Below are 26725 nucleotides of genomic sequence, written 5' to 3' on the forward strand. Positions count from 1 at the left end.
TTTCTATCGCGGCAGCTTTATATATAACTAATTTTTATTTACCGGTACTCCACGTATGTGTGAAGAGCCATGCGCGCGATACCCAGCCGGTGTCAGGTGCCCGTTTTACGACGGTACAGTTTTATTTCGATAAGTATCGCTTGAAATATAGTCTCGACCGGCACATTTCACGGCTCGTTTCCGTCGCGCACAGCCACCACACGCTTTTTCTCTCTGATTCACTCTACATGTCTCTGGGATTCCGTTTAGGGGTTCTCGCTTTCACAGGGATGAATGTGGATTGGGTATCGATATCGAATGACGCGACTTGCGATGAAATTGGAAATTATACCTATGACGATACGGCAAAAGATATTTGAAGACAAACGATACTCTTGCGACGACTTGTTTGTAAATCGATTCGTTCTCGAACGAACGAATATGCTTTCAATCGTTCATTTGCTTGCCTATTTTAATATTCTCTCTAACGTGGAATTAATTTAAATAAATAATTATATAGAAGAAAATCGTTCCATTGTTCTCAAAATCCTAAACGACTTTGATTTGTGAATATTATCGAATTGTATACTTGTGACATAAAATATTTGTTGCCGTATTTGTCAGCAAGATATCCATTCACATGTATTAATTACGATTATTCTCTTTTCCTGCATCATCGGCTTCCAAAGGATTTCAATGTAAGTAGCAAAGCACATCGTTCATTTAACAAACTATATATTACACTGTATATTAGAATATTCAACGAACGATATATTAAAATACTCTTTCATATTTTCATATCTCTCACACGCGCAAGCTAATATATCATACATCGTTAAAAGCACCTATTTTTCTTGCTTACACGCTTTTCGCAGTAGATTTTCGTAAATCGTTGCTTGTCAATCAGCGCAGCTGCGGACGCCACTCGCGAATAAAATTGTAAACTGAAAACGCATGTACATACGCACATCAAAAGGAAAGGAAAGAGGGAACTGTTCAGAAAGATGTCACTGAATTCTGATTGAATCTCTCATTTTCGAAAAGACACGAATTAAGTGTCAGTGACACGAGGAGATGTAGAATCTGTCCAATTAAATTTTTTTCCATGTAATTGTATGTAATTATACGTAATTATACGTGAAATGTCATATGACATAAATTAAACGTGTAATTTAATTCTACTGATTAAGTATCATCATAAGTTCAGGTCCATCTCAAACTCGTTAGCACTCGTTAACACGAGGCATTGCATTAAAAATACAAAGAAAAAAGGAGAAAAAAAGAAAAAGAGAGAAAGTGGCAAGGAAAGAGCGGCATCGATAGGAGCGTTACAGTGGCAATTAAAAATCCAGAAATGTGCGCGCGAGGGGTGTACCGCAGCAGCCACGTTGCTCCTGATTGCGACGTGTCCTCGTGACTGCGACGCAAACATGATTACCGATGTGACGTTATAGATACCGACAATCAGCGCGTCATCATCAACATGAAGGATGTGAACGACGAGCCTCCGTATTTCATTAACCGGCCCCTACCGATGCAAACGGTCGTTCAGCTGAACGCACCGCCGAACACTCACGTGTTCACCCTTCAGGCGAGGGATCCTGACACCGACCACAACATCCATTACTTCATCGTGCGAGATCGAAGTACGTAATAGCGCGAGTAATCGAGACTCGATATTTCGAGCATTAACGCTGACGCTGAGCAGTAATGTCGGTGATATGTAATATGATAAGTAACGTGATTAATGGCGACGCGTGAAAGGAGAAAATATCATATAATGTGCGCGAGAGCGCGCGCGCGACACTTAATCCCCTTAGAAACCTGATAATTGCGGAGACGATAATCGCGGACGGGCTCGGGATTGGCTCGCCTAAGCCGGAAATATCGGCGCGAAATTGTTTTTCGTGCCGTAGCGCACGTTAAAAAGCGTCGATCGGTAATTCTCGATACGCCCGATGTTCGTTTTCCGCGGGATTCAATATTTCCGCTTTAACGAGTAATTGATACTTTCTCAAATGCCGGGGCGAAATAACGCGAAGCTACGAAATTAAAAGTATTTGCGGAAAATTCCATCGTCTCGTGGTTTGTTTTCCGACGAGGAAAAAACTTACTAATTTACCGTGGAGCCAGCTGGTGGTCGTGACAGCTCGATTTAATTAATTAGTATCTGAGAAAAAAGCGCTAAATCGTATATTTCGAAGAAACGATCGATGGCAGTAAAATGATGCCTTGTATGGATACGCTGTCCAAGATAATGATCAGTACACAATAAAGCGATAAAGTAATTAATCGCTTTAGCGCTTTACCGTGCAATTAATTTTCGCATTGACAGAAAAATGAGACACGAGAAACATGACAAACGTTAAATTATTTTCGATTAAAAAGACTAATTGCCTCATTTGTGTAAGTGAAATGTCAATCGCGATTGTAGTGGTGAATTTTTCATTCAGCGGGAAAATGTTCATACGCTCGTGCGCGAACAATAGCGTTTCATTAATTGCAACGAGAGACGCGTGTATAGGTGTTCAGGGCTCAACGTACAAATAAATGTACGTAGAACCATGCAAAATGATCGCACGCGTGTGGCTAAATTATTAATTCAGGCGCATCGATGTAAAATAGCGCATTGTTCTCGTCGAATTGTTGCAGTCGATGATTACAATGCTGGGACTCCAATATCATATCTCGCAATTTATAGGCTTATACAGTAATGACGCCATTATGTCGAATACGTCGCCGTGACGAATCGCGTTTGTGAGTGTATCGTAAACAATTTTTTATCACACGTGATATTAAGTGTACACGCGGTTTCACATGACGCCATTAAGCCGACACGCGGGTAAAAACGATTTGAATACTACGAAACGTCAGATTAAAAACTGTCGTTTGATTTCCGATAAATCTTCGCGCCGGTAGCGCCGGATTTAACGGGAATTTTTCCATTCGTGTGTGAACTCGCCTCTCGGTTGCGATTAATTTCAATCCGAATATAATATGTAAACCTGACACATAAAAATATACAAAAAAAGAAAAACTTTAATTTTCTCTTATAACGAAGCACCTCGTAAATCCCATCGGATCAAAATTTGCGAGTATTATTGCGAGCTCACGCTGTAAATTCACTCCCGCGGTTATTAGGTGTACATCGTGTTTCAGGGACTCGGCCTTAAGCTAGGAATCACGACGAGACTCCTATCGCGATGCGTCAAGCTCTCGTGAGATCTTTAGTGGCAAAGCTCGCGGAGATAACGCATCCCAACGGCTCCCTTAATCAATTAATTAATTAATTATCCACTATGCACGCAGCTGGCGGCCGCTTTGAGGTCGACGAGAGATCGGGGGTGGTACGCACTCGAGGTACCGACCTCTTTCAGTTGGATATGGAGTACGTCCTTTACGTGAAAGCCGAGGATCAGAACGGCCGTATCGACGAGAGGCGTTTCCAGTCGACTCCTGAGGAGAGACTATCGATCGTCGGTGGAAAACGCGCACCGCAGTTCTATATGACGGCGTACGAAGCCGAGATACCGGAAAACCAGAAGAAAGATTCCGAGTTAGTTCGCAAGTCCATTCCAATAGCCGCTTAACCCTCACAAATCTCGGCCCGTATTTGTTTCAAGGGAAATGCAGGCAATTCCGCAGGCAATATTTTTCAAGATCTCTTTCGAGCGAATCGCTCTAAATTTTTCTCACGCAGTCTCACGACTGAGAATTAGAAATATAATTTTCATCATTCTCTCTGCAACGTGTCCGATTTAACGCGAATTATGTGAAATTTTGTCCGAGTCGAAGAACCATCTATCTTCCTATCTTTCGTTTCGATTTATTCACAGAAATGTTCTTTGGTAACAAAAATGTGAGCGGAAAGATTCAGAAATTTCGCTCTTTTCAGTCAATCTCGTAAGATCCGAATAAAATTTACTAATATAAATGTCTGTCTTTTTGCCATGATTATTTTGCCATGTTAAATTTGCTAATGCCTTTATTTACATGTTGGTTCGAGACCGAACCAATTGATTGTTATTGATTGTTGGAATATCGTTCGCGGTTGAACATCGCAACTGTTTGACTTTGATTCGGAGTTTACTCTTCGGAATTGCTTGTCTTCCGGAGCTCAGTTGACTCTCCCCCGAAGTTCGATTTGAATCTGACAAAATTATTTTTCGCGCGACGAGTGTCGTCGCGGGATTTCGCGACATCTCTTCTTTGCTCCGCGACGTTGCTTATTCGCCGATTTCTACCGAGGGGGATGTTCATGCGAGTGTCACGTGTAAAAACTTTTCAGCATAATATCGGTGAAAGCCAAGTCGTTTGCCGATCGGGAGATACGCTACACGCTGAAGGCGCAAGGTCAAGGAGCCGCGGGAACGTTCAACATCGGACCCACTTCTGGAATCGTGAAACTTGCGAAAGAACTGGATTTTGAGGATCTACGGCAACCCCACATTTATTCTCTGATAGTGACAGCAACGGAGGACTCTGGTGGTTTCTCGACGTCGGTCGAGGTAACTGGATTTATGTTTGCGAACTTTGTTGCCCCGACGAAGAATAACAATTCTCTTGCCGTCGGAAAATATGCCAGCATCCAAGTTCTCCGTGAATGCACGGGGATTTTCCCGTTACTTGTTGAACGTGATAATAATAAGTTAACGAGCCGTTCCCGGGAACCGGGGAGCCTCCGCCGTATCTCTTACGTTACGATCTTATTATTTTTAGCTAACGATTCGGGTGTCCGACGTGAACGATAACGCGCCCAAGTTCGAGCTGCCGGATTACCAAGCTCACAACGTTGACGAGGACGTCTCCCTGGGGACGAATATACTACGAGTCAAGGCAACCGATGCTGATTCGGGGGTGAACGCGGAAATAGAGTATCTGGTGTCCGACGACCACTTTAGCGTGGACTCCAACGGTATTATTGTCAATAACAAGCAGCTCGACGCGGACAACAATAACGCCTACTACGAATTCATCGTCACTGCTAAGGACAAGGGTAAGCAGCCACGAAGTAGTCACGATCGAGCAGACAGATTACAACACGCAACCCATATATCCCATTACATGAATAATAATAATAATAATAATAATAATAGTAATAGCAATAATAACAACGAAACACGAAGAACCCTATGAAATCATTGGATTCGATCTATGAGATGCTTATTCGTTATGCCTGAAATGAAACAATTTCGACACAATGTCGCACGGTAATCGCGGCACGTTTTCGCCGCGTCACATTTGATGTCACGCGAATATCGCATCTTGCTCGGCCGAGTTCGCGGACGACCAAGATACCTACGGCTCTCCGATATCCGTTTCCCTTTAAGAATTCAGATAGCCTAAAGCCGACGCGCTCGTGTTACTCGAAGATTTGGTCACATAGAAAGGCAGAGATCGGCCGTCCCTTCACGTTCTGTCAGCAAACCGAGGAGGATCAGCCTCAGCAGCTAAATCTCCACGGATTTGGTTTCCAAACGAGCTCCAAATCCTCGCGACTCGCGCCGCGCGCGGGATCTAGCTCACATCCGTGGTAGACGCGAATTTGTGTTATTTGCATATATACGCGCCAGGCGCAAATGCGGCCTGGCTGCCGAACAAGTAGCGGCTTAATTGGAAATAAAGCGGCCGGATAGGCAATAACGCAGGTGCGCTTTTATTTATTGCGCGTTCACGCGCGCACTTCATATTGCAAAATTTGACGTTGCGGGCGGATATTGTCCGGCATGCGTCGTAACACTCCCGAATTCGATAATTTAGATTAATACGAGCGCGACTCGCAATGCTTAAACCAATATCGCCATTGTTGCATTCGTCCTTCACATCTCGCCCGATCGAATTTTGGTTGAAAAACAACTACGTATTTTTCGGTTCGGCCATGGTTCGGCCAATCACGCTATTGTTAATCTTTATTTGAAAAAATCGAGCAAGAGAGATCGGAAGGAGAGATACGTCATGGCGTTTGATTGAAATTTAACCCCTTCCGTGGCACGATGGACGCACCGGGGTGCGTCCAGCCAAAACCGTGCCGTGCCGTGCCGTAAGTGGCACGGTTAAACATTTAGTGAATTTCTATATTTTGACCTCAAATTCGGCTTCAGCGACCAAAAAAGCTGAAGTACACAAATTATTGAAAAAATCCGCCCCGTCATTTTTTGTGGGGCGGTTTCAGTGCATTTTATTGAATTTTGCTCTGTCTGCCTCTGGAAGGGGCATTCTTTTTAACAAAAAAATATGAAAAATGATAGAGTTCGCAACGTGCTAATAATCCAGTCAGACAAGGGAGGAACAAAAGAGAGGGGATTCAAACGAGCTTGCTTTCCAGGCGAGCCGTCGAAAACCGGCACGGCGACGGTGCGGATATACACGAAGAATAAAAACGACGAGGAGCCGAAATTCTCGCAGCAAGTTTACACGCCGAACGTCGACGAGAACGCCGGGCCGAACACTTTGGTCACCACCGTGGTCGCCTCCGACAAGGACGGCGACAACGTGCGCTTCCGCTTCGTCGGCGGTAACACCACGTCCGGGCAGTTCGTCATCGAGGAGATCACCGGTGTGATCCGTCTCCACGGCAAGGAGATCTCTCTAGATCGCGACAAATACGAGCTGAACGTCACCGCCTTGGACGACGGCGCGTGCTGCCCGAATGGCGACACCACTATTCACACGAGCACTGCGGTCGTCGTGGTGTTTATAACCGACGTGAACGACAACAAACCGGTCTTCAAAGACTGCGGAATGTATTACCCGAAAGTGGAGGAAGGCGCGCCGAACGGCAGCACGGTCATCAAGGTGCAAGCCACGGACGAGGACAAGGGTGTCAATGGACAAGTCAAGTATTCGATCGTGCAACAGCCCAATCAGAAGGGCACCAAATTCACCGTCGACGAGGAGACCGGTCAGGTCTTGACTAACAAGGTACTTCTGCCGACGATTGCTCGTCCTTGTGGTAGCATGATAGAGTAGTCTTTTTACCGGCGACCTCTGACGTACGTTTTGTACGTTGTTTGTATCGCAGCCGCTTGGGCGCGAGCTATAATTTCAGTCTCGTAATTTGACGGGTTACATACAAAGTTGAACATTCTGTTTGTGGATATTTTGGAAATCAAGTTCTCATTTATGGCTGCGTGCACATGCGATTGCGAATGCTCTCTATGCTGCACGGCATATAAAATTGCAAATAAGCTCCCGTCCTGAATTTCATCGTGAATTATAGATCGTCTATAAAGTCTAAAGTGGCCTTTATATTTTCGATATGCGGATCCGCTCGTATCATTATAGGAATATCTCCGCGCGAGGTATAAACGAGAGCTTACTTTTAACATTTTTTTTTATGCCTGACTCGGCAGCAAAGTCCCTTTTTAACGGAGTCGTAAAAGTTACGCCCACTGTATCGGAATGTATCGGCATGGAAGTACAAAGCGAGCGCGGTTCGTGCGATGGAAAGCTTATTTATAATTCCACGAACGCATTAGAAAATATGTAACAATCACTCGAGCTTCGGGTTCTGTCGTGTTACCCCTTCACCATTTGCACATATCGCAGAGCAGACCAACCGATAAACACGCAAGCCACTTAACACCCTAATTACCGTTCGTTCGTGTCATGACTCCATACAGATCCCTGAGAGAATAAGAGAGAGAGAGAGATATTACCGTCATACATCTACGGTAGAACGCCCTGCTGTGTTTTCAAAGAGTATTTTTATCGATTTAGATCCGTCTTGTTGCGCTAAACAAGAGAAAGAGAGACGGAAACTTGACACTTGACACACTTTTTTCATCGACAAACGCGAGCATAAAATATCGTTGAAATAGACGTTGTATATTTGTGTTTCATTAAAAATCTGACAAGGTTCTCTCTCTCTCTCTCTCTCTCTCTCTCTCCCACACAACGAGAGATGGAGATAATTTTCGTTACTACCGTTTCTGCCGTTACTATCGTTACTATCTCTCTGTTGCGTCTCTCGAGCCAATTACATTTTCGATAACGGACACGGTGTTACTTTCAGGTGTTCGATCGCGAAGGCGACGACGGAAAATTCGTATCCGTCACTGTCAAGGCGACGGATCAGGGCGAACCCTCGCTGGAAGGTGTTTGCTCGTTTACCGTCGAAATAACCGACGTGAACGACAACCCGCCGTTGTTCGACCGTCAGGTGCGTACATTCGATCAGACCCCACGTTCAAGATATCATTTGGGGGTAGAAACACGGCGCAGATGTCCGGAAGTATGGTCGCGTGTAGCGAAACCACCACGGTACGGCGCGTGTCAGCGCGTTACGTTTCGATGAACGTAACTCGAGAAGAGTTTAACGGACGTGTGCGTGAAGTTACCGCCCGGCGGCTCCGTTGGGGCCAGTTTCGTTGTTTACTCAATTAAGATTATAGACACACCTTTTGCGTACGCGTTGGGTCCATATCGATTAAACATATCCGCGAGGAGGTCAGATATGCAAGTGGAACAAGCTCATAATTCATAAACTATACCCGCGCGAGCACGAAGAACTGTACATAAGGTGAATCTCATAAATTATGCACTCTGATCCACTTCTGCTTTGAATGCATATTACAGAATATGTATACAGGATGTTCGTAAGGGGCTTGCATCGAACTTTGAAAACACATTCTTGCGAACTTAGCAACACAGAGTGCTTGAGAAGAATTTGAGTTACCGACCTTAATATCAGAGTCTTGAATTAATATCTGTTTTTAATGAAAATCATTCAACCTTCGTTGAAGATTTCGGAGGATCTCGCTCGCGTTTAATTACTACCTTGCAATCTGACTTCTCCTGCCATCTCATTTCTAATCTCGAGTGCCAAGATCCGGGTCTAAATTTATACAGACGCGCGCGCGGATTAATACTTGACGAAATAATATAATAAGGCGTACTGTCGATCCATCGATACGTGAAAGGTACCGATGGATCGTGGCGAGTTTTCCGAAGAGTCGCATTTCATCTTTCTTTCGCAGAGGTACGTGGAGAATGTGAAACAGGACGCGAGTATCGGCACGAACATACTGAGAGTGTCGGCATCCGACGAGGATGCTGACAACAACGGTGCGATCACGTACACACTGAGCTCGCCGAACAACGACCAGGGTCTGGAATACTTTGAGATTCAACCAGAGTCTGGTTGGATCGTGTTAAAGAAGCCTCTAGACGTGAGTATCCCCATGAAATCGCTAATCTACATATCGTCTCTCTTTAGCAGTATGGACAGCATCGTTTCCTGGAACACTCCCACTTTTTCGTGGGCGAGGCTTGCATTTTTCTTTGCGGCTTGCTGGCTTCTTTTTGCTCTTGACGTCTATATACGATATATATACGCTCGATCGCTATACGCTCGAAACCGAGTGAAAATCTCGGCGACTCTCAATAAGTCACTTTACATTCCGCGAGGCGGAACTCGACGCGGAAATCGAACGCTGCTGCGTGTTGGTGTTAATCTCGCTGCCATCTCTCTTCAAGTACGCGGATCCTGCGGATGCACTCGTCCCGAAACAAGTGTCGCGTGTCCCAGGAATGTGTAGGTTGCGTAGCATACTTTATCTATTTATATATACGTATATATGTATATATATATATATATATATATATATATATCTATATATATATATATGATATCGTATAAATACAAAACTTGAGTGTACACCTTCTGCCGATATATTGTACGTTTGCGTTGAATTACGTTATATTTAAACACGAATCCGTTTTGTTGCTGAGCGGATAAACTTGTATACTAATATACGTTTGGTCGGCAATTATTTCTCTCATCACTAATATGCAACGAAATGAGTTTCCTTTTTACGGCACATGTATAGAACTTTTTAATTCCCATTGATATGCACAATGTGTTCACTATGGTAAATACTTAGCTATGCCTGATTTCCTCAAACGCTTCATGTACCTGAATCGATCGACCGTTCGGGCTATTTTTGCAACAAAACACTCTCTCTCTGTCTCTCTCATTCTCTCTATTGAGAACATACTCGCGGCGCGAGTACCTTTTTAAACGATTCCAAACGAAGCTTTGATACCTCTTGTCCAGTTTTTCTCATTCACTTTTCGTCGAGAATCGGTTTTCTCCAGTTACATATATAGATGAGCGGTCGAACAAACCACGCGCGCATATACATAGCTTTTCGTTTCCGTCCTTCTTTTTATCTTCACTTAGATTTCCTTTGTTCGTCGTTCGTTTTGTGCCGCGTTCCGTTTTTTTGTTTTGTGCCGCGATATCAATCATAATTTACGATCGAATTGGCGAGTTGTAAATGCCGACGCGTAATTTTGCAAAAAAAAGAAAAAAAGAAAAAGATCACGTGTGCGGATCGGCCCGAACGTGCACGCGCACGGCCGACCAAACGCGAGCGTATGCACTTTTCATACTTTTTCTAAAAGTAGCCAAGAAAAGGATGTATACGATTTTTGTACGTTACGCGTTGGAGAATTTAACGGGAAAGCAATTGGAGAGAAAAGACAATGATGAAACAATGATGATATATAAGAGATATATGACAAAAGAAAGGAAAACGTTCGGAGCAAACTAATGATCTTTAATTGTTCAACTAACATTACTAATTGTGAATGTTTTTCAAAAGGGAAGTGATGTTTTTTGAACTTCCAGGAGCAGGTGGGAACGACATTTTTTGAGCCCCACGTACGGTGTACTTCAACCTCTACGCATTTTGTGGTGCATCAGACATAAACAATTTTTGACAATGCTTGGATATTTTATATGAATGTGTTTTTGATTCCTTTACAGGAACGGATCTCGCTCTCAATCCTACATCCTTGCTCTCTCTCTCTCTCTCTCTCTCTCTCTCTTTCTCTTTCTCTCTTTCTTTTCTCTCTCTCTCTCTCTCTCTCTCTCTCTCTCTATCCGTATCTCTTTTTCTTTCTCTTTCTTTACATCTCGGTTCTTTAAAAAATTTCTCTTCTTTTCATATGATTAAAAATTCTATTAATTTTTCGTGTGTTGCATTTTGTGTCTTCTTGTTATGTCGATGGTTACTTTTCCGAATTTCTTGCCCGATACTGTTTTTTTTACTGATTTTGCTGCGTTGATTACTTTACCTGTCTGTCTATTTATATCTGCCTGAGTTCTCCGTTATCGACTATCGCATTTTTGTTTTCAAGTTTATCTCGATTATATATTTTTCTTCGTTCTTCTACTTTCAATTGTTTCTCTTCCCTTTCTCTATATAACTCTTTCTCTCTGACGTTACCCGATTTTCATCCCACTCTCCCAGTGTAACACGACGTGACTGACAAAGAAAAGGAAAAGAACACGAAAAGTATTTTTGATCGAGAGCGTTGTACCAATGTATAAACATGTGTATATATGCATACATATGTACATGGTTCGTAAGAGAACTGTCCGTGGTGTGACATTTTTTCTTCTGTGATTGGGGCGGCATACCACTGTCGTGACGAAAACGGGAAGAAAGCGAATGAATATGAACGGGAGTAATCACGGATTGAAAGGAAAGTCGGAAACGTGTGCGGATTAACTATCACGACGATTAGAAATAACGTCCATCGGTTTTTGAGTGTCGTTAAAACGAATCAGACGAGGGGTCGTCATAGTTTTTTTTCTCCCACCCCTCCCCTAGTATCTCATTTTGAGTCCCTCCTCCAAGTTTCCATTCTCTATCATCGAATTTACCCTCGTCCCTCTATCTTTCTCATCGTTTCCTGATGCCTCTTTAACGCATTCTCGCTTGCATGCAAAATGCCTGCATTGGTTGATTTCGTAAAGGAACTAATTTGAACTTCTTATTGTTTATGTTTGTGTTCATTGCACCATTTACTTTCTTCGGATTTGATGATGACAAAAAAAAAGGGCTGTTTTCCAGTAAGTAGGATCTATATTCTTGTGTTTCACACCTTGCATCGAGACACATTATGATGTGACAACATTGTTATACCTGCGCAAAAGAAAGTATAATATTCGTTGCAAATACTAGAGCGCCTTTCCGTTCGATTATTCAACATTATATCCTTTCGATGATTTTTCGCCTCTGTTGTTGTTATTGTTGTCACTCGGAGACGTCACTCTCTCTCTCTCTCTCTCTCTCTCTCTCTCTCTCTCTCTCTCTCTCTCTCTCTCTCTCTCTCTCTCTCTCTCTCTCTCACTCATTTCTCTGCTCTATCTTTATCTTTGTGTCGCTCAATTTCTGAGAATCTTTCTATCTACTATATTTAATCGTCTCTTCTCGAGAGTGTTTCTGTTCAAAATTTTTTGTACCACGCGCGATGTATTTCTTTGTGTACATATACACACACACACTTGCTGTCGCGCTATCTATTTTCGTTCTCTCGTCCCTAGTCTCGTATGTATCCATAAGTGAAGGATGCCTTTTCTATACCGATATCTCGCACCGCCGGTAACGCCGGTAGCTCCTGTCAATCTGTTCCCACGTGGTGCTGGATATCCGACGGACGTCTGACATGTAGATTGTAACGGCTAAGACTACATCGAAAATTTCAAAACCTCCGTGCTCTATTAAAAGTTTGGAGAATCCTCTTTTCTCACAGAGGTAGTAAGTAGGAGAAGCTTGAAAAAAATTGTTTCCAAGATTACGTCAAAGTGAAGGTTAACTTTGATAGGCTCGAATCAAGACTAATTTCCAATCAGAAAATGAGTTTAATAACTCGTTACGTTAGATTTAGACTTTGCGTTAAATTTACGTTAATTAACATCAGTTGATTTGACTTGACACTAAAGGTAATTCGCCTTGCTGAAATCACGTTACATATTCTTATGCCTCACTCTGTATTAGTAGCACAGCACCGTAATAGTACCTCACGTAGCTGTGCTTCCTTTAAATATAAATCAATGTGTCTTTTAACAGAATCGCAAGTAAAACATGCTTTTGTTTTACTCGTATCCGTTTGGTGAACGTCCGTTGGATATCGAATGCTGTACAGGGATCTGGTTCCGTGACTGGAACAGCTTGAATAATTACTTTTAATGTTCCAGGAAGCCCGTAGTTCTTGTTACTAGAAATCTTATGACGTAGCAAGATCCCGATAATAGACAAACGTTCGCAAAAGCGTTACACTTGGAAACGAAGGACGACGTTTGTAAAATGCCGATTGTCGAACGACTCGTTGTCGTGATACAGCGCTTTAACTAACTTAAATCGCGATGTTAACACGATATCTGATTACATGATCAGCGGATTAGTACGACTGAAATACAAAATACAAAATTAACGGGCTAAACATTAAAGCTACTGGAAACTAGAAGTCCATTCGCTGAGTCGCTGAGTTTTGGATCGAACCTGTTCGACCAATTGTTATACTTTTCATAGACAAACTTTGATTCCTTGAATCTGATTACATTTTACCTGGAAATATATCGTTCACCCGCTGTTACTCTATATCGGATATTTGAAAATTACTATTATTTTGATTATACGGAGGTTCTTTGCTATCTGTGGAATCTAATTTTCTTTACTAAGAATTTATAATTTTGTAACTTAAAAATTATGAAATTTCATCCTGAAATTAATCTCAAGCGGACTTCATTTTAAGGCAATCTTCAAATTGATGGCTCAAAGAAAATATCAATAGCGAACGCGTATCAAAGAATCCACAAATGAGAGAAGCAATAGTAGTTTTGAAACATCTAGTACATCCTCCGCTTTCGTGTTATCTCGGATGGCAGCATAAATCTAATGCATTCATTAGCCCTAATATATACAACGTGAGCATCACTCTTTTATATGCACTTTGCTTTCGTTATACAAGAGTCATCTTATTAAGAGCAACCTGATATTTATAATACACAATGTTGCAAGGACAATTGTATCGATGCGAGTCAAATATGCAAAAATGCAAGCGCAGACGAAAGCATTTGTTCACGCGTCAATCAACTAACACGATTAGTAGCAATGAGCTCAAATATGCGAGCATACATTCGTTCGGCAGGTAAGTATATCACAACAGCTACATCGTCCACATTTGCTCTCACGTTTCTCACAAGCTCCACTTACAAATCTGGCTACTGGTTGCCCATGTTTGTTTCGATGTTACTACCGCTTCCTTGCGAATCGACAAAGATCGGCGATGTAGACTACACATCGTCGTCTTCATCACCACGCCGCTATATCGCAACTACTCATTCACGAGAAGGCCCACCTCACGGCATGTTTGAGTTCATTGCAGTAAATTTCGTGCTTGTAAACGGCGCACCTTCATTACATAACCTAACCGGAGAAAAGTTCTACATTACGGGAACCATAGATTCGTTTGCTACAAAGACAATGAGTCTACCGCACTACCGAGATAACACGCAACGGACAAGGTCCACCAGGATACCTACGAGACTGCACGGTCCATTCTCTCTCTCTCTCTCTCTCTCTCTCTCTCTCTCTCTCTATTTTTCTTTCCGTCTGTCTTTCTCTTATCTTTTCGTTTTTAATTTCGCTCGCGAATAAAAAGCACAGAAAACGGTACTCTCGAGTACCTAATCTCTGTCTCTCTGTCTTTCTCTCTCTCTCTCTCTCTCTCTCTCTCTCTCTCTCTCTCTCTCTCTCTCTCTCTCTCTCTCTCTCTCTCTCTCTCTCTATCACACGTGATCACGTGGACGCGCTCGATGCCGAGTGACGTCTTTAGCTCTTTCGTAAACTCCGACGGAAAAGACGAGTCGGGAAAAACGAATAGAAAGTAAAGTGACGCAACGGAAACAAAAATCACAAAGTCGAAAACAGAAAAAAAGCCAAAAAAAGAAACGCCAACAAAATTCCCGAAAAACAGTGTCCTATAAGTTGACGGCCCAATGTTTTGCCACTAGCGTGACAGCTATCGCCTACGAGTACGGGCCTCCGACAGAGGGATGCCAGTCTTGTCCGCAGACGTGGACGTTGAGTTAGACGTCGTAGACAGAAACAATAAACCACCTGTGTGGGATGCGAATGTATACGGCCCCATTCACATCAAAGAAAATGTCACAGTGGGTACTGTAGTGACGTCGGTGAAAGCCAGGTTTGTATGCCACGACATGACCGAGACAAGACATGTGACATGCCGTGCCGTGCCATGCAGTGCTGCCTCTCCTATCTATTGACCTCTCTCTTTTTCATCTGACTCTCTTACATTGTCTCTTGCGTTCGTCCTCTCCCGGCAACTCGTTTACGCGCGAGTATCCCGAGCGTTTGCTCCTCCGAATCTCATCGATTCCTCTCATCGTCAACCTCCACAGTGCGTCTTTCTCTCTACCTCCGATACCCACCCATTCGTAATTTCTCTCTCTCTCTCTCTCTCTCTCTCTCTCTCTCTCTCTCTCTCTCTCTCTCTCTATCTCTCTTTCTCTCTGCCTCAATCTTTCTACTCTTCATTTTGTTGCTCTATTTTTATTGTGGCGTTTGTTCTCTGTTTTTGGTTTATTCCTTTGTGTATCTCTATCTCTATGCGTTTACCTCTCTCCTTAGATATAGAGACATTGGACACACACCACTTTCTTTCTTTCTCTGGATGCGGAAGCACTTATGGTTAAGCGCGGCGCGGTAGATCGCTGAATGGCGGACACTCTCCTTCTCCTACTACTACTACTACTACTACTACTACTACTACTACTACTACTACTACTACTACTACTACTACTACTACTGTTTACTATTACTATTATTCTACTACCACTATCTCTTCCCAACATGTACTGTGTAGCGAGCCGCGACGATCGCTCTTCGACGATATATTTGGGGACAGCGAGTGTTCGATCGGCGACGCGAGAATCACTCGGAAATGATCGAAGCCCCTCGGCTTTCAAGTCGAGTAAGTCTTGAATGCCGTAAATTAACGCAAGCCGTACACTGCAGCTTTAGAGCTATCTGCTGCACGGCGTTACCGGACGCTATAAATCGCGCTCTCAGCCCATCGCGTTATCGTTATCGCTCTTCGTTATAGCGCTAAAATAGTCCCATCAATTACAAAAGAGCGCTTTGCGAAATCCCTCGAGAATTTATAATTGTCCTTGTCGGAAGCAACGGTCTTTATTACGATTTTGCTCACGTATAATTGATCGCCACTAACACGGAAACACGGAAAATCGACGAGAGTCATCCATGTCTGAGGACTCGCCCTCAGATTATCAGCACTTTGCCGACTCTTTGGCTCGCTCGCTATTTTAAACCCCATCATCTCGTGTGAGACTGACAAACGTTCGGTACAGCGCGGATAGCACTAAACAATGTATCTCTTAGTCTACAGAGCACTCGTGATAGCGCCGAGAAATTCTCGCGAGCCCAGCGCGCGAGACTTACTCCACTCGAAAGAGAGACCGGAGAGGCTCGTCTCTTCCCTGCCGCGAAGAAGAACAACAGGAGCAACGTGCTTCTCCAAAGACTCGGAGGACGCAGCGATCGTCGCGAGCGCGGATCATAGCGAATATAAAGCAATTAACAACTGTAACTATGTGCGAACGCGGGAAGGCGGAGCGGTGACCTACAGGCGCCTCTATCGTGCTCATTCGTATAGGTTTATTAGACGGGGATGTAAACGAGAGAGAGATCCTGCTGCCTACTCGCGATACGGACATTCACGCGCAGAATGCAGGTTGCGGAGCGTCGATCATCCATCACACTGCCAGTGTGCCCCCACAAGAGAGCTCGTGCAGCCACCTGGCCGCTGCGTGTCCGAGCAATAATACGCATCGCAAATATCGCGCGAGCTTTCGCTATAGTCCCTAATAGCCGAGCGAGCAAGTCGGCGCGAGGCTGCGTGCAAACAAATGCGAGCCCGCATTCGCCGTACCACGTTCCAGGCGTTTTGCTGGGGTTTAGGCATTCGCCGTAGCGGCGAACGTCACACGGCGGAAGGGCGAGATAGACAGGGTGTTGCGGATGCGAGAGAGAGAGAGAGAGAGAGAGAGAGAGAGAGAGAAAGAGAGAGAGAGAGAGACCAGTTCTCCTGATCATCTCTCTCTCTCTCTCTCTCTCTCTCTCTTTCTCTTTCTCTCTCTCTCTTTCTCTCTCTTTCTCGCTATTTCTCTTGCTCTCTTTCTTTCTCTCTCTCTCTCTGTCTTTCTATCGAAAAGAATGACGGAGATCAACATGTACCATTATTCTCACTCTCTCTCTCTCTCTCTCTCTCTCTCTCTCTCTCTGCCAAAGAACCTTGGCGCCTTGACACTAACGCCGTTGTTTTTTGTTCCCGTTTGTTATACACGCGGTCTGGCCGTAGCGCGAGACGTACAAGCTGGAGGCGATGGCCCAAGACAAGGGCTTCCCGCCCTTGTCGCGAACGGTGGAGGTTCAGATTGACGTTGTGGACCGTGCGAATAATCCGCCCGTATGGGACCACGTAGTGTATGGCCCGATCTACATTAAAGAGAACATGGCCGTCGGGGCTAAAGTTGTGTCTGTTAAAGCCAGGTCTGTCACACTGTCAATGCTCCGTGCGGCTCTCTGCACGAACCCGCCCTGCACGCAATCTCGTGGCAGTATTGTTCTTGTGCACGTTAATTGATATTGTGTACGAATCCACATTACACGCATCTAACACACTCAGACATATACATATACACACACACACACACACACACACACAGCATACACCATCATTCGCAGAGGCGCGTTGTGCGCGCGTTCGCTCGCTCGCTCGCTCGCTCGCTCACATTTTACATTACACACGCAGGCATACTTGCGTACGCACACAGGATCGGTCGTGGGAAGTATGATCGAAATGTTTAGGTTTAGGTTCACAGGGGATACATCTGCACGTGTGAAGGGATACCGGGAGACTTTAGGCGCAGGACGTGGGCATTGGAGCGATGGTTCTTGGTAGATGGAAGAACAACTCCAGCACGGATTTGTTAAGTAGCGAGATATTGAGGGGATGAGAAAGATTGGAGCATGAAAATATTTTCGATCGGACAGTTTTGTGATGCGATACCATAAAAATCAAGTTGCTCATCAGAGAAGAAACAGTCTCGATCAGAATGAATTCATAGCCAAAGCCAGTCACCCTCGTCTCTTTACGCAACGCTGTGAATACAAGTTGCTGCTTTAAGCAAGTGTTGGATGTAGAAGAGAAGAGATAAAATATTTCATACGTAAAGAAATACAAATTTTTCGCCTCGACTTTCGTCTCAGTTACAGCGAGCGTATCGAAAGCGTATGTAATAAAATGTTACTAAATTCAGCGATTTTTGCAAATTCCAGGCGTGTACTTCGGGAAACACCTCTTTAAAAAGGAACCATCGCTTTAAATCGCGTCCACCCTCGTTCAGGCAAAGATATGTCTCTCGTGTTCGACAATCGCGGGAGGCGCGTTCTATTCGCTCGGACTAGTGCACACACAAGTACGCATTCGTAAGCGCGGCGCACGTTTCCTTCGGTGTGCGTGATCGTTCGCGAGGTACGAGCCTCGTTAATTTTTCCGTGTTTTCCGGCGTTTCGTTTCTTTCGACGAAAGTCTGAAAACCGCGCGCTTATATCGGACTCCGCCGAGCCGATTACGTCCTCTAAGCCTTTTGCTGCATCTCGACACGCAGCCACCATTTCCAGGCTTTCGTGAAGACTCTAATCGATTCCACAGCGAGATTTAATTCCTTTTTGCCGCGGCAACGACCGGTAACAAAAAGGCGCTTCTCCCTTCTTCTTCTTCTTCTTCTTCTGTCGCGTGTACGTGCGCTAAATTGAATAAACGGCACGGCCAATGGTCGCCTTTCATCTCCGGATCGTGACCCGTAATTCACGCGGATATAAGAAACGGTACGAGAGCCGAGGAGAGGAGCCGCGCGTCGAGCCGTTTCGGTGCATTTATCACTAAAGCGCAATTTTCCGAACAAAGCGCGTGTCCTATTGTTGCACGGTAATCGACAAAGAGAGGGAGACAGAGAGAGAGAGAGAGAGAGAGAGAGAGAGAGAGAGAGAGAGAGAGAGAGAGAGAGAGAGAGAGAGAGAGAGAGAGAGAGAGAGAGAGAGAGAGAGAGAGAGTCGCGCACTGCTATTATTCCATTAAATATTAATTGTTCGCGTCGCTCATTGTTCCACGGAGATCACCATTAATTCGCGCGTTCGCACTTGACGCAATAGTTTTATAAATCGTATCATGTCGAGATGTCGATTGCATTAACGGCAGTTTGCGTTTAATTGATCACGGCGAGCATGAGATTTCCACGGTATTGGCACTTGAGAAACTACGAAGGAAATGCGAACTGGCGCACGAGCTGCATAGTGATGAGCGTCGGAAGTTTTACGACGAATTGCAAACAGGTTTGCGACGACTCTCGCGTATCGTTGCGAGTGCTTCGAGAGAATAAAATTCTAGACAAGCCGAAATTCGGGAATCGTGATTTGCGACTTTATGAGAAATATCGCGCGCGCGCGAGCGGTGCATCAGGGAAGAAATATAGCGTAGCCGGCGCGAACGCATCTTTTTTCGGATAGCAAAGCCGCGTCGACAAAAAAAACGTTAGTAATGGCGAGGTTTGCGCTTGACGTACCGCTTTTAACTGCGTTTTCGCGGAGACACATGGACTTCCGGCGAGAACAGATTCGCTAATTATATAGCGTACACGCTGCGCGAGAGGTGCCAGATGCACGTGCTGTCCGCGCGCGAGATAATACATTTTATTGTAAATTCGATATACGACCCTCTCCTCTGCGTGTCGACGTCACGCGAACGTTTCGGTGGCATATCTGGCCCAAACACGCGCCAATTTGCTCCTTCGTGAGCATTTTATCAGGGAACAATACCGATGTATTATATAATTCGCTTGTATCGCGAACAAAGCGATAAGCCGTTTCGAATTCGCCGGTGAAACGCGACGATACACGCGGGACATACACGACGAAATTATTTCACCCTCGTGCGATTGTATTTTTATTATCAATTCAATTGCTACTTTCGATCTTTAAGCGTCGTTTCAATGTTTCCGCGAATATCGAAATGTGTCGCCTCAAAGTACGCTTTTCGATCTCACCGATGCTTGTCAACGTATCGAATCTTACGACACCGGACTTCCTAAAGACTGATTAACTAATAATAATTAATTAGCACAACGATTATGATTATTGTTACACTTTGCCGAGCCAGTCTTTCATGCGCAATTTCATGCGTTCGAGCTAAGTTCTCGCGAATATCGCGAATTTCACGTACGTAGTGACGTTTTAGTGACATTTCAGAGGATTAATTCCGACAACTGCAGAGTTTACTCGTTAGGATTCTCCTTTAATGGCAGTCGGAAAGGGATGCAGCAAAACGTTTCATTATTCGCGCTAGCTTGCCATTTTCCGCAAACTTTCCTCATCAACGTCGCGCCACGCGTACGAGTCTGAACGCAAGGGTGTCACCAGGTGTATACATACATACACACATACATACATATGTGTGTGTGTGTGTGTGTGTGTGTATATATACATATGTATTTATTTATATACACACATTATACCCATGCACACTTTAGTATCCATTCGCCGATAATCGCTTCTCTCATCGGGAATTCGCGGCCTGGCAAGAAACGCATTAAACGTTGATTCGCGCCACACAGCGTGTAAAGTCACAACATGAACGAGCGATGGGTGTTTTAAGTCACGTGTTTGTTTTTTGCGCTGCGACTTGATATATAGCGATATATATATATATACATATATATATATATATATATATATATATATATACACACTACAGTCATTGCCAGCTATTTTGTACCACGACGGATTCTCGCGCCGGAATTAGACGCAGAACTCTCTATCTATCTTTCTATCTCTCTATCTATCTCTGTCTATCTATCTCTTATACATTTGTTGTGTGTGCCGTAAACATATTTTTGGGCATGTTTTACGAATAGATGCTTCCCTGGACTACATTGTTGATTTGGTCGACCATTTGTCGTCTCTTTATTTTTCTCTCTCTCTCTCTCTCTCTCTCTCTCTCTCTCTCTCTTTATCTCTCTCTCTCTCTCTCTCTCTCATGGTTTATTATACTCATGCGTGCCATCGTGTCTTACTTTCTCTGTTTTATATATCTCCTCCGTTTGAGTCACACCATTTCTTTCGCACCGGATTGGCTTTTTTCAAAATTTATTTTGGTCTCGTTTTCGTCTCGTGTGTGCTCGTGCGGAGTCGCGGGTCGACAAAGTAGTAATGTGGCCGCAAATGGATTGGACGCAGTTATAATTTTCGTTGATCCTACCACCTCCTCCGCTGCCTGGGACCTCGCAGTCGCAGTCAGAGCATACCTCGAAGGTATGCCATATGTACATACGACTTTTCATTTCTCACTCCTCCTTGGTTGTTTATCAGTTAGTACATATCGCTGCGATTCACTTCTTGGTTCGTCGCCAGAGAGAGGACACGCATATGTTCATCCAGTATGTATGTATATATATATATATATATATATATATATATATATATATATATATATATCAGTCATCGACATCATACGTTTCGTGAATGCCGTAATTAATTTTTGGGCATGTTTCGTCAGTTGCTTATCTTGCGTTAGGTTTACGACGTGTAATCACGTTTTTTCCTGCGTTTTTCCGTTCTCTCTTTCGTTCTCCTTCTTTTTCTGTTTCTGTTCTTTTGTACTTTCTCTCCTTTCTCTCTTCGAGAGCGTAGTGGTGTTCTCGTAGTGTCTTTTTGTCGGCGAGACCTTTTTTTGTGCGCCGTTCGACGGCAAGTTGAGTAACGATTTAGATTGGAGTTGATGATATAGTTAGAGCATCTTTGATTGCTGGAGTCACCGTCTCGTGTCACATCGGGCGGTAGTAGTGTGTGATTACATACCTTTACCCCTCCAATTAAGACCGAGTGTGTAAGAGCATCCGCTAATTGACCCGCATCGCTACTCGTGACTCTCACAACGATCGATATGTTCACGTATCGATTATCGAGGAATCCTTCCACTCTTTTTGCGGAAAGGAAAGAGGGGGGTATCAGGGATCCCCGTGAGACTCGAAATGGAAAGGATGCCGGCGATTTTTCACACTCTTCTTGCGAGTGAACTGACACTAAAGTTAACCGTCTTCGATGTGATTTCATCGTCGCGGCAAGACATTTTGTTCGCGCATGTTTACCAGCGTAAACCATTCTTTTACAACAATTTAATATTATTACAAAGCGAATTTTTTCTGCACCCTAACATCCGACTAAATTCATGATGAATTCAGAATGATACTCTCCTATGGAGATAAAATCTCATCGGAACCGGTTAACGATCACACGCTCACGTGCACACTGGTAATCACACAACATTCACACACATGTACACACACACACACACACACACACACATACATCGTCACCGCGCACTAATGGTTCAGGGACGATTATGCACCGAGTGAGGGTGAAAGGTCTACGTCTTCCAACTCTGCCCTTTCTATCATAACCCTGACACATCTACGCCACTCTACGCGACAAACTTTTACTTAAACATGCTCGCTTATTGCCTACACATACCTAAGGTAGTTGTACGACACATGCGTGCACAACACACTCACAGACTCACTCATGTGCAAACCTTGGGACTAAGGGTCACGCTTATCAACTGCTGTACAACTGTACTAAACGACACGCCATTGTATACGTGTATAATGCCAATCGATGCGACATCGTCCGTTAGACGTCGTTCGCGGATAATGAGCAATTAAAATCAATGTGCGAGCATCATTTGTCACGAGCACGGGTTGCGCCATTGTTCCGCCGGTAATCTGGAAATTTTCCCGAATTGACATTCGAGATCTCAACGACCCCGATAACGAGCAAATCGGAATTAATCAGCACAAACGACGTTTGTGCACGCGAACGCGCGTCTCAGCCTGTTTCACGTGTCGATTGTGTATTGTTGAGATTAACGAGCGGTGGATTCAATTCTGCGGGAGAAACTGCGGGATATTTTATTTATATAAACACTTTTATATAAACGCGCACGGCCGATCGATAACGATGTTGCGAAGGTTCATTTTCGGACGAACTATTTATAATTAGCATCGTGTAACGTGCGCGCAACGTCTGCCGTGAATCCACGGTAAACAGACTTGAATGTTTCTTGAAGTAACGAAGGCGAACTTTTCCGTGAGATGATTCCCGACCTCTAGTAAATGATAACGAGCGATTTTTCATGCAACGAAATATCCGAGAAATACTGAAAACAGAGGTTGCGCAGAACGCGAGAGAAAGTCGAGCGGACGATCGAAACCGATTGATTTCGAGAAGCGAATTCAGAGATTTTTTTATTCGGACAGTATTTGTGAAGATACGTGCAAATTATCAAAAACGCGCAATATGATGAATATATTGACGATGGTTACATTTACGTTGGAATTTTTGTGTCGACGATCGGCTATTTCTAACTAGATCACGGATTGCTGCTCAAAACGCCGTGAACACAAAATAATGAAATTTGTTAGGATTAATACTGATGTTGATTGGCGCAACCGAGCGAGACGAAGGCACGCGTTATCTCATAACGTACGGTTTATAATAGCATCTCCTGCTTGTGCAATTTATCTCACGAAGATGAGGCGACGCAATAAATGGCGGCATTGTTCGGATCTTTTGTGCGATAATGGCACGAAATTTGATCGAGTAGCGATGTCATAGGTGACAATATTAACTGCGCGTTTCGAGCCGCATCGATTTTGCCAAAATTAATGCGCACTATGCTATAATGCGCGTTCTAAACGAATTTTAAATGAGTAACTGCGAGAGCTTCGCGTTATTTGCAAAAATTATCTTTCGATGGAAATAATCTCACCACGGTACGTTCAATATCGCCGGTACGAAAGTGCGAACTGTATGGTATGAAGCGTTATTTATTCGATGCAATATATATATATATATATATATATATGGCGCGGCGCCCTACATTCGTCCCGTCTTCCCTTTTTAATGACAAATTCTTTGACGATATCGCCGTCGACTTCTCTTCGGCGGAAATTAATTAGAAGCCATTACTGCTCTGCATTTTTTTAAATGCCTAACATTAAATATCTCTCGGTAATAAGAGTCTAAATTACATCTTTATTACAGCAAAGGTCACCGGATCTACCGAAGCGCGAAAGAAATTTTTTTCATCATCTACTTGCAACTCATCGATATATCTTGATTCAATTGTTTAGTATTTTTTTTTCCAATTCCGCAATGCTCAATATCGCTAAACGTGCGATAATCGATCGGAGCAACTTTAAAGTTAATGTATTATAATGTAAACGACGAGAAAAAGTACAATCGCGCAAGTACCGGGAGCAAAAGATTTCAGATAATCTATAAGTATATGTTAAAAGCATCGAATATATTTTCACGTTTGCGTTTATAGTTTCTCCCGTTGCAGATGCATATTGAAATATAATATCGTCGAGGTCGTTGCACGCGATATGAAAACGGCAACAATGTGCGAGCGTTTTTCGCATATCACTCGATCGCCATTTTTTTTCATATTCCGTTAAACTGCGACAAAGTACCTTTTGCGATGTTTAATGGTCGAAAATGTCCGTGTGTCAATTTTATTGTACATCCGTTCGATATATTGCGTTATTTTTCGTTTCACGTACACAGCTCGATGCACATTGCTCTCGGAGTTGTCGTGGATTTTTGCACGGCAAACAAAAAAAGATATATTTCGGGTTATGCGCGTTAGTAAACGGATTACTCGCGGTACTTATATATATATATATATATATACGTCCGTAATATTTGTTTCATCGGTCGCAAACACGCAGAAAGAGTCACTGTGAGTACCAATTGTGCGAATCAAAGCGAAAATATTTAATAGTAGAAAATATTTTTATCGCATTTATTTGTCGCATATTTTTCGAAAAATTACTTCCGACGTATTGAAAGTTACCAAGAAATTTACAGAGACTGGACCACCAAGAAATTTAGAGACTGGATCTTTTATTATATGGAAAAAATGGAATACCCCCCCCCCCATTTAATCGATAGAAATGACGGTCGAATTACACTTCTAATATTAAATATACAGCAAAAAGATGATTCAGATAAATGTGCTTCATAAATAAAAACTGCTGCTCCCTGTTACATCTCGTAACGGAATAGATGGTATCGCTCGAGTTTTATGTTAGGCCGGAAAAATACGACTGATAAAAAAAAAAAGCTATCGGGATTAATCGTAAAATACGTCGACAGCCGTTCTCCGCTTTTGTGCTTTCCCTAGAAAAAGAATGTCAACGTTTTTCGTGCAAAATCCTCCCGTCTCCAGGTAAAAATATCAGCGTATCAGCGCGGACGTGATTGAAGTCGTATTGACAACGTGCTGGCGAGGGAATATTTCTTCCACGTGTCGTTTCTCAAACACAAAAAGATTTTCGCGCTGATACAGATATGTAATTTCCGATAATTTGAGTATGCGAAATCGCTCGAAGTGCGCTCGAGGGTGACGACGTAGCGCGCGTTCGCTAGGCGCACGTGACTCAAGATCCGAATGGCCTTTTAAGAACCCCCGGGAAATGATACTTTAATGCTGAAACTCGCTTTCCGCTCGAAGCGAAGCGGACGGAGCGACGGTGAGCGGAAAGGATGGCGTGTATCTCGCAATATTCTAGCTCCGAGCGAACTTAACGCGGTGACATTTAAAATGTAACACGGCGCGGCTTAAATGATTGAGCTCCGAGAGGAGCATGAGCACTTAACGGATCCTTGCGTATTCACAAACGAGCCCGTTCCGCTAACGGCGCTACCAGAGCAATGCCTGAAGATTGAATCTCTTTCGTGAATCTCGTTAAGCGTGATGTACAATGGCTAAGACGTTTCCCACATTTAACGTCTGAAATCCCGGGTATAGATCTACACGGAGATGTAGCATGCGCGCGCGCGCGAGGGTTTAACGATGCGCGTTTGATTTAATTTTGCACTAGTTAACGATCTACCTAATTTCGTTTCCGCGGGAATTACCGTGAGAATTACTTGAACATCGGGGGAAATCGCACTTAAGTGTCGGATACTTTGGAGCACTCGAGGAAAATATGTTTCATTAAGCAACCGAGACGGGAGACACGTATCGATCTTTCGTATCGAAATCAAATGTGAATTCGCCAACTAACGCGCAAATTCGGTAAGAGTTGGATCATCCTTGAAAAAAGCGTGTCAACTTTCATCTCACAAAAATAGCCAATCTCTCGATTTATTGGCAACGCGTGCAGTGATTTATTGCGAGAATCGGTAGAGACGAGAGATAAAACTTAGCAAGATTGTATGTTGCCAGAGAGAAGCAAATTGATGATCCTACGATCGATCGGGCGCTATCGTTTTTGCTAAAGATGGACTTTAAATATTCCTTTCTTAGATTTTAGTTAACTTCTGCTACATTTTATGCTAGCAATACCCTTCCTGCGAAAGCAATGATTTCAGGATTGACATTTATGTTGGCGTTTTGATAACGCCTGTGCATTCGCATGTAATAAAACAGGTAGTCTGAGATAGAGTTAACTTCCATCTTTTACGAGCAGCCATTGTATAACGAAACTACACGAGATTCTATCTATAAACGAGATTATTTCGAAAAGGCGAGAACCACCTTTATACAAGCAGTATGATAGGAGCATATTCCTCGTCAGATTCAAGAATTCAAGAATCGTTAACTCCCTAACTCAGAATTTAATCAAACAACTAGTATCAAAGATTCAATTATTCGGAAGAAATGAGGACGCGCGACGACGTAGCAATTCAATCTTTCAATTAATCCCTAGCTAATATCATGCTAACTGGATTTTCATAATATTAAAAATTTAAGAATCGCGATGTTTCGGGAGATTAAAAAAAAA

At 43.5% G+C, this 26725-nt stretch overlaps 1 protein-coding gene across 7 annotated transcripts in view; it reads left to right on the top strand.

Annotated features, from left to right (window-relative positions):
• LOC105186472 (neural-cadherin) overlaps positions 1–26725 on the top strand; it is a 209825-nt gene that overhangs the window by 41796 nt on the left and 141304 nt on the right. For 2 of the 7 annotated variants that reach the window (XM_019842913.2, XM_025298007.1), the window contains exons 3-11: positions 1434–1625; positions 3289–3535; positions 4268–4487; positions 4699–4975; positions 6305–6900; positions 7994–8140; positions 8958–9149; positions 11831–11842; positions 14789–14979. In XM_019842913.2, the coding sequence (XP_019698472.2) occupies positions 1434–1625; positions 3289–3535; positions 4268–4487; positions 4699–4975; positions 6305–6900; positions 7994–8140; positions 8958–9149; positions 11831–11842; positions 14789–14979 (2074 nt within the window). Of the gene's footprint in view, positions 1–65; positions 114–668; positions 678–1433; positions 1626–3288; positions 3536–4267; positions 4488–4698; positions 4976–6304; positions 6901–7993; positions 8141–8957; positions 9150–11830; positions 11843–14788; positions 14980–17175; positions 17367–21127; positions 21186–26725 lie in introns of those variants that run through there. The other 5 variants (XM_025298006.1, XM_025298004.1, XM_025298003.1 and 2 more) reach the window with 5 other exon arrangements.

Source organism: Harpegnathos saltator, unplaced genomic scaffold, assembly GCF_003227715.2.
Source record: "Harpegnathos saltator strain DR-91 unplaced genomic scaffold, Hsal_v8.6 scaffold202, whole genome shotgun sequence".
Lineage (NCBI taxonomy): Eukaryota > Metazoa > Arthropoda > Insecta > Hymenoptera > Formicidae > Harpegnathos > Harpegnathos saltator.